At 38.5% G+C, this 12,969-nt stretch overlaps 1 protein-coding gene across 1 annotated transcript in view; it reads right to left on the bottom strand.

The window, feature by feature from the left end:
• Nucleotides 1-12,969, bottom strand: part of SATB2 (SATB homeobox 2) — a 185,080-nt gene that overhangs the window by 40,867 nt on the left and 131,244 nt on the right. The window contains exon 9 of the mRNA XM_047871611.1: nucleotides 10,239-10,394. Within this exon, the coding sequence (XP_047727567.1) occupies nucleotides 10,239-10,394 (156 nt within the window). The remainder of the gene's footprint in view (nucleotides 1-10,238; nucleotides 10,395-12,969) is intronic.

Here is a 12,969-nt window from a genome sequence, read left to right as displayed (position 1 = left end):
ATTTTTTCTCCCTCTCTCTCTGCCCTGCCCCCTTCTCATGCTCTGTCTTTCTCTGTCTCTCAAAAATAAATAAATGTTGGGGGCGCCTGGGTGGCTCAGTCGGTTGAGCGTCCGACTTCAGCTCGGGTCATGATCTCACAGTCTGTGAGTTCGAGCCCCGCGTTGGGCTCTGTGCTGACAGCTCAGAGCCCGGGGCCTGCTTCAGAATCTGTGTCGCCCTCTCTCTCTGACCCTCCCCCATTCATGCTCTGTCTCTCTCTGTCTCAAAAATAAATAAATGTTAAAAAAATTTTTTTAAATAAATAAATGTTAAAAAATTAGAAAAAGAAAAAAAAAGAATTGTCAGCTTCTTGATGGGGGCGGAGGGAAAAAGTTGGTTTCTGGCTCATTTTAGCATTTTCAGAGCAGTGTGATCCTTACACAAAAAAGACACTTTATAAATGTTTATTAGATGTACTGAAATTAGCTGAGTGCATAGAAATTAGCCTACTGGCATGTTTTACAGCCTCAAATTCAAAGAGGTTTCGTTGAAGAGGGGCACTATTTCTCTGAAGTTACCCTGTCAATGTTCTGAAGATTGTTCTCCCATCTCTAATGCATGAATACAATAAAAATGGGATGATCCAATTTACATTATATATTAATGTGTTATATATAATATATAAATGCAAATAATGACAGGTCTCTCAGAATATTAATTCAGTTTGTAATCTTATAGCAAGCACCCATCTACTACGTGCCATACAATGTGCTGGTATGTTACATACATCATTTGTCTTGATTACTTTTATTAAAAAGGTGAATTGAGATCACCAGCAAGGAAGTGAGTATTTGGACTATGAAGCTCAGGAAAAATATCATCATAGAGAATATGACATGAAAGGTGGATCTTGAAAGATAAAGATGGATTTCACTAGGTGGGGAGAGGAAGTAATCAGAAGAGACAACATTACCAGCAAATGCATGGATTTAGAAAATTATCACACCCCAGGAATCAGAAGCAACTTTGCAGTCTAGAAACAGAGGTGGGGTCAGATTATAAAGAATAACATGCAAAGAAATTTCATCTTAATTGTATGGGCCATGGGAGCTATAGAAAGCTTCTAAATGATATGACAAATAATTAACTTTTCTTTCTTTTTTCTTTAAAGTTTATTTATTTTCAGAGAGAGAGAGTGAGTGTGAGTGGGAAAGGGACAGAGAGAGACATAGGGAGAAAAAGAGAATCCCAAGCAGGCTCCACACTATCAGGGCAGAGCCCTCCATGGGACTCAAACCCACAAACCCTGAGATCATGACCTGAGCTGAAACCAAGGGTCAGACTCTCAATCAACTGAGCCATCCAGGTGCCCCTTTTCTTTCCCTTCCTTCCTCCCTCATTCGTGTCTAACAAGAAGTCCTTAGAGAAAAAAACTATGATAAATACAGTCAACATCACTTATCCTAGCCTAGATTTTTTTCCCCCCCAACAGTAAAATCAGGACTCACAATGACCTGGTAATGGTAAAGTACATAATTCATATGTTTCACCCAATAGGAGTTTTCATTCTCACAAAAAAAATGACATATATCATAAATACTACACTGTATCAATAATTCTAAAAAATCTGTTCTCGTTATTCTAACCATTTTCCTTTCTCTCCGTGTGTGTTGTTATTGTTGTTATTCACATGAGGATTTTTTTACAGCTTTCTTGGATTAAAAAACGAACCAGGAAGGGCAGTATCTATTTTACTTATAGAACATTTTAAAGTTTTAAAATTTTCAGGTAGACAGCAACAGAGTGACATTCTGCAAACTGCATACCAAAGGCTGAGAATGTCCAAATAACCAGGGAGGTCTTTCCCAAGACAATAATATGACCATTGTTTGAGTGTGGACCCCAGTAGATATGGGTTTTAATCCCATAAGCTCCAAACCTTCCCTTGAAGTGATGGGGGAGGGGAAACAAAAGGGAAGAGCAGTGTTTCTGTCCGTGGTACTGAAATGTCACTGTGTACTGAGTGATTTTCCTACCCCAGGACACTGGTAATGACTCCAACTTCTCCCAGGCCCCATGTTTTTTCCTTTAAAAAGTCTAAGTTTTAAAAAGTTTAAGTGTTGATGACAATTTTCCTAGTTTTTACAATATTTAAGAATAAATACAAACCAGCATTTGCTTAGCAACAAACACAAGTTTACAGCCTAGTCTGATCTACAAAGAGAGAAAGTGAGTAAGTAAGTAAGTGAGTAAGTAAGTAAGTAAGTAAGGTTGTATTTGCCTTGAAGACAGGGCCTTGTCACAGTCATTATGTTGTAATGTGCCCTAGGGGCCTAACACAGAGCTGATAAGTGAATTCAGCCTAGAAATAGTAAGAACCCCCCCCACTGCCACCACACCCCCCCCACACCCCGCCTTTGCCCCTCTAGGAACTCCAATGAATGAATAAGTCAGCAAATGAACAGTTCTTTAGGAGAATGACTCAAAGCTTCTTGCACAGAAATGTAAAAGGCCATTTACTCACCCACATCCTCAATACAGAAAATGTCAGCATATGTAACCAAAAGGAAATGTTTTCTGAGTGTCTCAAAAGAAAATTCATATTATTAACCACAGACAGTCGCTTTCTAAATGGAAGCACATAAAGTCCCCAAACAAACTTTTGTAACTGTGAAAGGATTTCTCTTCAGCTGGTTGAGACTCTTCTGAAGTGTGAAATGAGCCAGATAATATTCAGCTCTTGTTTCTTAGTCACCAAATTCTCTTTTCATGAATCCAATAAGTGTCTATTAAAATAAATAAACCCCCTAATGATTCAAGATAACCTAATCAAGAAAACTGAAATGGATAAAAGGCTAACTGCAAGGGAGACTTGTCAAGGGCTTCAGTGACTCCCTGACGAGGAGGTCATCTAAACCCGAGAAAGGTTTGTGCTTAGCATTTGGTTACAGTTCAAGGTTAATTATTTTATACCTTGAATGTGGTAAGTAAAAATGATCTGCTTCTTTTTGTATTTTTCAAAATTGTACACTAAGTTCTAAACTATTTTCATGGGGACCAATTTTCAGCTGTCTCTGGGCATGTCTCTCACATTTCTATGGATGTGTTTGTAAAGATTGAATCTGTAATTGAGAGTAATGAAAATTTTATTTCAAAACAACTCTTTAACTTCTGTTACAGAGGACTCAAGACAAAGGGGAATTTCATAAAATCTCCCTCCTTGCCAAAGATGCATGGGAGAAACAAAGCTATATAATAATGTGGAGACATGGTATGATTTTATATAAATATGTACACACATACATACATGCCTACATGACAATATGCACCTGAAAAAGCCATTCATATCTGTCAAAAAGATGAATGAATCTGGAATTTTCTACTTCTCCACTTAAATACCAGAAAGGTATTAATAGCAAAATGTTCTAGGCTACAACATCAAGCAGAAAAGAACCAAAATACTTCAAGTCCCTGACTTCAGGTCCAAATTCCACATACCTGTGACATAATACTATATATTTTGCAAACTGCCTCAAAAATTTGTGAGTGCGGGGGCGGGTGGAGGAGGGGAACCCAGACACAGAGGAAACTGGGAATAAGAATTTTTTTTTTTTTTGAAAGATCAGAGCTGGGGCCAGAGTGAGGCAAGCAAACAACTAATGCACAAAATTTAAGGAGTGCGGCTCTGAAAGTGTGTGCCTCCTTCACATTTATACCTAGGACCCAGCTTGCTTCACCCTGGTCTTGGCCCTGTGAAAGGAAGATGATTACACAGTTTCTACAGCAAAGTGGTAGGGGCTCTTCATAGGCACAAACATTCTCCAGCTATAAGAACCCTGATTTAACTCAATGTGCTCTTTGTAAGAGGGCTGGAAGAGTTTGGAGAAGTAGTTTTAATAGGTCAACCTGATTTGCTTCACAAGCAAGTTTACAAAGGTGCCATGCCATGAACTGGAAAAATAATGTAACTCAAGGATTTCTGCAGTAGATAAAGATGTGCTTAAAACTTGTACAAAAACTTGAGCCATGGGTAAAGGTATCTGACTTTTAAAAACTGCCTATTAACTCTGTGATTAATCTTCATTGATATCTGAATAAAGGCTTCCTTAAAAGCTACTTTTAGAGCATGAAACATTACATAATTAATTGTGGGTTGGTAAAAAGAACCCCATACTATAAGACTGGTACAAAAACTGAGACCTTGAGGGAATTTCTACTGATAATCTCAACAGAATGTAATCTTTTGAGATAATGCTGAAAAAAAAAAAAAGGCAGAGAATGAAGTGCTCAATTTGACGCTTAAACATCATTGTGTTGACTGCCTGCTTTAATCTGGCATTTGAGAATGTTGAGAAATCTAATTTCTTCACTACTTGGCATAGTAACTTTTTTCAAATGGTAATTGTAATGTAAATATATTAATTTTTTTCTATTTGAATTTGGTGGATACGCCTGAAATTGTAGTAAGTGACAATTGACAAAAGTAGAAAGCTCTCCTTGATAGGCTGTCGATATGACTGCATTACTGAGAAAGCAGCCTGGCAGGAAGGGGCAGCTACTGAGGATGGCTACGTGCCACGTTTTAGCCTGCCTTACATGCTAAATAGGAGATAGCAAAATCATTAGGAGTGAGACTGAGACCACCCACTCACATGGCTACCACTTCCTGTCACTTTTTATACCAGAGAGATGGCGCAGCCAAACATGTACTCCCGATAGCCTGAGATATCCCAGCTCCAGTAAAGCCATTCCCATAAAGGGAATGTAGTAAGTTAACATAAATGTCAAACATCTTTTTGAGCAAAGTGGCAAAACCTTGATCTCTGTGTGATATTTTTGAAAGGCTAAGAAACTAATGATGAGATAAAAGCTAGTATTTTATACTTTGTAAATTTACTCTCCTACATGAAAATCTGGGCTTAAAAAAAAAGAATTATAGTTTTAACTTGTCTTACAATTACGTGTTGTACAGTATGATCTCAATTAGGATATAAACATGCATGTGCACATCCACACACACACTACACATTAGAAAGAAAGACTCTAAAATATTAATAGTGGGGCGCCTGGGTGGCTGTCACTTAAACATCTGACTCTTGGTTTTGGCTCAGATCATGATCTCACAGTTCGTACGTTTGAGTCCTGCATCGGGCTCTGTGGTGACAGTATGGAGCCTGCTTGGGATTCTCTCTCCCTCTCTCTCTGCCCCTCCCCTGCTTGCGCTCTCTCTCAAAAAATAAATTAAAAAAAAATTAAGATGTTAATAGTAACTACCCCTGCACTGTAGAATTACAGGTGATTCATGTTTTTACCTTTATACTTTTCTTCATTTTCTAAATTTTTAAAAATAAGAATGCTATTACTTAAGCAATCATAAAATAGAAGTTTTTGCTTTAAAAAAAAGAACTATGTACAACTAAATTGTGCCTGGGCATTTTTAAGAGACACAAAAGCAAAGGTTAATGTGGTAGCCCATGACTAAACGAAGAAAACATCTTAGTACATATACTGAATGTGATGTTTTTCTTTATGTAGAGTTGTCTATCTTTCCTTTGCTTTTGCTTTATTTTAAAAGGATCTGTCGTAAAGAGCTGCATATTTTAATCATTCAGAGTGTTAAGCAAATTAGACCATGTATAAGGGGAGATTTTATGATAGGAAAGAAAGTTCATAAAATCTGAGTTTGTAATCTACATCTAAAGCTAAGTAGCCTTCTACTCAGGAATACAATTTATTAAGTCAGTAGGAACATGGAATATAATTTTGTTGGATAGAAACATAAGTAGTAAGGAAGGAATAAAGGTCAGTACACAAAATCTACTTAATCCTAATGTACATAAAGCATAGAACATACTGAAACCCAATCACCATGGAGCACACAGCTTCTATGCGGAAAAGGATTTCAGAATTGTGTACTGGAGGCCAGAAACTCATCTTCCCTAGCTGTAGTAAGATCATGATTATGGCTCCCTCTCTGACTTCTCCATGCAGTAAGAATAAGGACTTTCCTATCCCTGATCCTAGTGTTAGCTTCCCAGTGTTAGATCCTAGTGTTAGTGGGAGTGGAGAAGTGTGTGTGGCAGGGAGGGGAACTCCAGGGTCTTTTAACTCCTGGTGGAGATGAGGACATCCTATGTCATCTCACCAGACAGCCCCGTGGGTCCTGGTTTGTTCCCAGATGACTCTCTTTCTGTTACCCCAGCAGCCTCTGGGGTTGGCCCTTCCATTGCCACCATCTGAGATTTCACAACCAGGTTATCTATCTCTCCTTTTTGCAGTGCCTCAGCAGCTCTCTACTTTCCTAATATAGAAAGCAAGCCCTCACCACCACCAAAAAAAGGGAAGGAAACCCAGTGCCTTGTTAAAGGTTTTGTTCACTTGTTGTCTTTTATATTTTTAAATGGGGACATGGGAGAAGAGAAATTAAAATAAGCCCCTTCCCATCTTTCTACCTACTCCATTCTTACCCAAACATAGTAGGAAAAGGCAGTCACGTACATAGAGTTGGGTCTCTGGGTATACAAATAATAAAGAAAGACTCACTCTCTTTGCCAAAAAACACCAACTTTAGATCATCCTCAGCATTCAATGAGCTGAACTACTGTAGACTATAAAAAGGAAAAGAGGTCAGTATATGAGAGAAACAGTGAATTCGTTTCTGGGGAAAGGAACAGTTGACGTCAAGGGAAAGAAATGTGGCTGAAGATGCTGTCACAGAGCACATAGCCAGCCCTGGAGGACTGTAGTGGGCTACTGTGCTTCATCTCTCTTCCCACTTCCCAGATTCCCACTTCCCAGATCATGTGTGATAGGTGCAGTTGGGGACAAAGGGAGAAAGCAACCCCACGGAGTGTAAGAGGAAAAAAGAGAGTACAAGAAGCAATGGAAGAACAAGGAATCCTGTGGCCACTCAAATTGCACACCGGGGCATTCATTTTCTGGTGGCTCTTTGTATGTAAGGGTCATACTGAAGTGACACAGAAAATGTTCTGTATGATTTTAAATGATGGTTCCTACTGAGGACCACTCCTACTAAGGACTCGTAATTCACAGAGAACTTCAATCACTGACCAATAATAAAGACCATCAACAATCTGAATATTCTGAAGAAAGAAAAAAAACAAAAGGATAACCCTCAGGATTCTCTCTCTCTCACACACACTGATCCTAAATTGAAAATGAGGTGAAATAAACATATGCATAACCATACCTTTCCCCCTGATTTTTTTCTTGTGCTTTTCCTTCTTTGACTCCTCTCCAATGAAGAGGAAAACAAGGTCAGATAGGAAACACTCAATGGAATTCGAAGACAGACTGGTCATGCATGACAAAGGAGCTAGAGCTGAACTGGAGAAAGAGGCCTACAAATGCATCCTGACGTACCACACAAACATACTTCCAGTAATATATTTTCGCCAACAGGACCATAGACAAACTGTACGAGGTAGTCACCCTTTCAACTCCTTTTCTGAACCCCTCTTCCCATTGTGTCCCTAAACACTTACAGCCCTCAAGGACCACCCTAATCTCTCCAAAATTCTCCTTTCTTTGTCCCACTTCTCATTCAAAGTTTGCCTAACACAAAGCTTTATGTATTATTCTTAATAGCTGATGACAGCAATTCAGAATAGAGAGTGGATGAGGTTTAATGGAGGGTTCACTTCTACTTTAAAAGAAATTTAAAATGGAAGGGAAGGGGTTGCTCTGCATATTTGAACTGAGCCTTCACAAGGTTCCAATCTGACTCCGGTTCATAAGAGTTCCTAATTAAAGGTCTTCTAATTTTATCTCCAAGACAATAGAGAGCCCTTGTTATTTTTCTGCCGCTTTAGTCACTCCAAGAACTTCTGATCCCTCCAAAGAAACATGGAGGGAAGAAAGGGAATGCAGAAGAGGAAATGAAAATCTCTGTATTCTCAATCTTCACAATCCAATAAAGAGGGCGTGGCCACTTCCCACTGCAGCTTGGAGTGGTTAAGTATTTTGGCCACACACACACACACACACCCCTTATGGATGACATGCCAAATATATATATATACAAGGTACCAAATACTGCAATTAGTTTCACTAAATATGCTCTTTACGAAGTAAATGATGGTACTTACAAAAGGGAGTATCTTATATCTTATGTTAAATTGCCTTAGAAACTATCAGGTAAGTTCACTTTGTTTGGGGGTACCGTTTTTATAAAATCTTAGAACCTGATTTGCCAGTCTAGTCAGCTCTCTATCTACAATAAGGTTCTCCATTCATAATTGAGAATGAGGTCATTGTCCCAACGAAAACCAGAAAATCCTCAAAGCAACTTATCCCCACTGAGGCTCAATCCTCAATCTTACCCTTTAGCATATTAATTCCCAGAAGTACATTTTCCTCCAGATTCTACAAAATCAGGGCTACTGAGTTCTTCAGGAGGCATCAAAAATTTGGAGAGCCAAGCCGTGCCAACTGGCAAATACAGCTTTCAATCAGCCACCTGAATTATTTTGGGAGGCTGGAGGCATCACCATTTCCAAGAGCCGTTGGTGCCAAGTGAGCAGAAAGGTTACAGGCAGTTTGAATCAAGCTCTTAGACTATGGGTTTCAGTTTTTCTTCAAAGCTGCTTATGAAAGAAGGACTGAGTGAAACATTGATATTTACGTCAAGTCACAACTAAGGGGAAGGTTTGCAAAATCAATTGTGCAGCTTTTATACTCACTGCACACTTACCACATATGTCCTTTATTACACAGTGGAAAACCATTAAATGCACAGTAGTTTTGCCAAGTGGCATTATGCATTTAACAGCTTTATTCGTTTAACAGCCCCAACTCATTATATTTTGCCATGTGGTACATGGGATTTTATGCATTTAACAGTTTAAGAAGGCTCTATGGTGTTTTCCTTTCATGTATTTCATACTATGGTGGACATCGTATCTTAGAAAACTGTATTTCGATGATTTAATTGGTGAGCGAAGAGAAAGAATAATCAGCAAAAATGACTATCCTTAAAATAAACAGGGAAATGAACATTTCAATCCTCTTCTAAATTCCTTGATATTCTACTCCTTTCCCTTTATCATCTGAAAAATAAGTAAGGTGACTGCGAAACTACAGAAAAAAAAAAACTATACAGTATTTAACTATCATTTTAAAAATGGTAACTGAATTTTCATTGAAAATCTTCCTGCTTAATAGAAATACAATATTCAGTAACTCCTTTTCTTTACAGCACACAACAGAAGATCTGTTAAGGAGATGCTGGACCATTATACCATTTACATATGTGGGATGAAAACATTTGTCATGCGAGGCCACAGAGGAAATCAAGCTCAGAATCAAAGGATCCTCAAAATTATGCTTCAGCTAACTTTTGTTTCCTCCACCCTGCACTGGATAATTATTCATCCTAGGGATAAATAAGTAACCACCTCAACCTAACCCATTCGAGGATAGGGTAGTAGTTGTCCCTTTAAACGAATTGAGACAGATAGTGAGTCCCATCAACTGTTGCTGCTTACAGAAATAAAAAACCTAAGCATCTGTCTCCCCTTTTCCCTGGAGTATTCCATTCCCCACAATCCCGACACTGAGAAACTGTACTGGATAAGCTTCTATGTTTTTCTGTTATGAATTTTAGCACTCATTCTGGACTCCCCCATCGCCCCACACATGTGTTTTTTCCTGGAAAAACAACTGTATTCTACACATAAAAGAAACACCTGACATGGCAAGGTGTCTCTGGGGCTGGAGAAAAGAGGTTATTATAACAAAGTCAGCAGTTCCCCTGGTGGGAATAAGAGAAGGGATGAGACAAGATTCCAACTAACTGAGTCTCAGGAAGATGCTATTTTGTACATGCTAAGTTTTGCTCAACATAGAAAGAAAGAAAGAAAGAAAGAAAGAAAGAAAGAAAGAAAGAAAGAAACTAAGAAAGAAAGAAAGAAAAGAAAAGAAAAAAAAAGAAAAAAAAGAAAGAAAAAAGAAAGGAAAGTGGATACACAGCAGTGCTTAGAATTATGAGAGAAATCATTCAAGGTTGATTCTATTTGAAAAAAAAAATCTTTAAAAGAAAAAATCTGGATTTTAACTTAGTCTCTATTTTAAACTCCAGTGGGAATAAAAGCAAACCATAGAGCAAAAGGCAGAACATGACAGGTTCCCTTGGGATTATTATTGTTATTATTATTATAGGAACAGATGTATTTTTATTGGTGGGAGGAGAATGGTCTAATTCCAGCCCTCGCTTTTGCTCTTTTAAAAAACCACTCACCTGACTTTTATTTGCAGCCACTTTGGCAAACAGGGCTTGAGACACCTTGGCCCTTTTCATCTCCTGTTGGATCTCGTCATAAATGGCAGCTGTGATGTTGACGTTGGCGCCGTCCACCTTAATGGGGAGGTCTGTTGTCGGTGTCGAGGTTTTGGCCTACCAAGAGACCATGAAAATAATAATTTAAAAAGTGCTGCATTCAGCCCAGCCATCTGTGCAGAAATTATCAAAGGATTTCAGTCAGCTGATGCCAAACTGCATTAGCTACAAAGGGACACTTCCTGTCCATTATTCTAATCAGGTTAATTGTGATTGGAAATAATTGCAGTGCATTCCTATAGGACATGCAGAGTCCTGTCAACCCTGTTCTTTTCCTCACGGTATCCTAGATGGTTCACAGGTACGATGGCTACTCCAGGCACCAAACTATAAGAGATGACCTAACTGGAAAACAAGCATGCAGAACACACACAGAGTTACCTCTTTCTTTCTAAAAATGGCACACCTAGGAGGAAGAGCCAATTCTTCCAGAAAAAAAAAAAATGAGTAAATGGGTAGAGGTCTCTAAATAATAAATTATTACTCAATTTAATGCACTCCCCCGAGTCTCGCTCATTCTTTATTAAAGCTTTACATATGTCATTTGAGTATGTATGGTTTCCCATCACTATCATCATTATGCTACCCAGACAGTCACCTAATTTCACCTAGGAAATCAGTGGAAATGAAACAAAATTTCATTTCATAAAACTAGGCTTCAGAATGCCTTTGATGTGCCGTTTTCATTTTCTTAAACTCATATTGTGGTTTTATGTATTCTGCCGTGTTCGTTTTAATTGAATGATTTCCCATCAGCTTCAGAGACAAATGAAGGACAATATAGAAGGTGTCTGTACTTCTTGGGGTTGAGATAACCCTAAAACATTTGCATCTCCACGATCCAAAAGACTGCCAGAGCATTTCCTCTGGTGTGTAATGAGGGGCGGGGAGGGGGCAGGGGGCTGGGAAGCCTTCTCAGAACCCCAGGGAGCAGGACTGTGGGCAGAGTGGGCACCAATTTTTGGCACCTGAGCACAGCTGGCTGATTTGAACTAAACTGAAATTTTTCTGTCTGCACTCACCCTAGAATCCCCAACCAAGGCAGTTGTCACCAGATCATTACTTTCCTTTTATGGAGGCCCTGAGCTACTCCCCCACTGATTTAAGCAACACGCAGATTTGGAGAGGGACACAGCATGCAGTCTGGATACTGTGGGATCATTCTCCGTAGCATCTTGAAGCCCGAGTTAATGTCCTAAGTTTCTATGAAGGCTTTAATTCATAAGATTGCTCACTGATTTTTGCATTCTCCTCTCTCCCTGTCTCCACAAAACTCTAGTTACTGCAAGGTAATAATAACTATAAGGTATGTGATACTTTTTATTTGCCAGGCACTCCAGAGAGTGTTTTGCTTTTGTTATTTCATTTAATTATCTGAAGAACCCAGTACGTCAGACTTTATTATGTTCATTTGACTAAGGAAGACAAGTGAAAATAAAAGAAGACACTTAACTTCCTGGAAAGACAGCAGCAATTGAAGGAACCATGATCGGAACTCAGGAGTTTCCAGCTCCAAAGCACTGGCTGGGGACCACTGTGCTATCCCACCTCCAAAATCTCCAGTGTAGACTGGATGCTGTTTTTACAAGCATCTTCTTGCTTTGTGGTTTGGGGTCTTCCCACAATAATCCAATTTTCTGTCATTTTTTTTTTTCAAGAAACTCCTTTTTCTTCTCAAAATTTCTAGTTAACTTGCAGTGCTTTTCCTGCTAAGTGCATATTTTAGCATATCATTCCTGCCTTTCCCAACTGAAATTTCTTCATTAGCCTCACTGACTATCTCATCTTATTAGACTGGTCAAATCTCCTCTAGAACCTTAGAGGTTAAAGAAAAACCTCTCAGGGCACTATAATATATGGTTAGGAGCCCAGGCCTTGGAATCAAAATAATCAGTGATCAAATCCTAGCTCTACCACTCAATCATGTGACCTTGCACAAAGTACTTAACCCATTAAAACCTTAGTTTCCTCATCTGTAAAATGGGAATAACAACACAAAATGGTGAGGATTGAATTCATGCAAAATGCTCACAATACCTGACACACAGTTAGTGCTCAGTATGATCGTTTTTATCCTTATGCTGTTGTTTTGTTGTCATTAAGTACATCAAGAAATACTGGCCAACTGAAAGATTATGAGATGGGGCTCTGAAGATTTGATTTTATATTTTAAATTTCCTCCATTTGTTTTAAACTGGTAATAAAATGTTGATGGGTCTAGGAAATATTCTCCATCAACCTACATGGGGCTGCCTGGGTATTTTAGATTGCTGGCTCCAACTAAAAGCTTAATCAGTGGGTATTCCTATAATATTTGTTCTCACAAATGAAAGCTTTACTAAGGATCTTTACTATTGAGATATGTATGTAATGAAGTTTAAGTAAGTAATCATGAAATGTTTTAAAAGACTTTAATAACTTCCCTTTCTCAATGTTTAACAAAAAAAGAAAGTTCCAGAGAATGTACAAATGCCAGTGGCATGACTATATTCTCAAAACTATTTTGAGAAGAAGATTTTATATTTATATTCAGAAATCTCAAAACTGTGAAATTAAATGATCAATTTCCCTGTTATTCTTGTCCCCAAAGGGCACTTCTACCTGGGAATTTTCTAGATGAGATTTTTCTGCT

Source organism: Prionailurus viverrinus, chromosome C1 (genome assembly GCF_022837055.1).
Source record: "Prionailurus viverrinus isolate Anna chromosome C1, UM_Priviv_1.0, whole genome shotgun sequence".
In the NCBI taxonomy this organism is placed as follows: Eukaryota; Metazoa; Chordata; class Mammalia; order Carnivora; family Felidae; genus Prionailurus; species Prionailurus viverrinus.
This window is presented reverse-complemented; position numbering and strand designations above follow the sequence as displayed.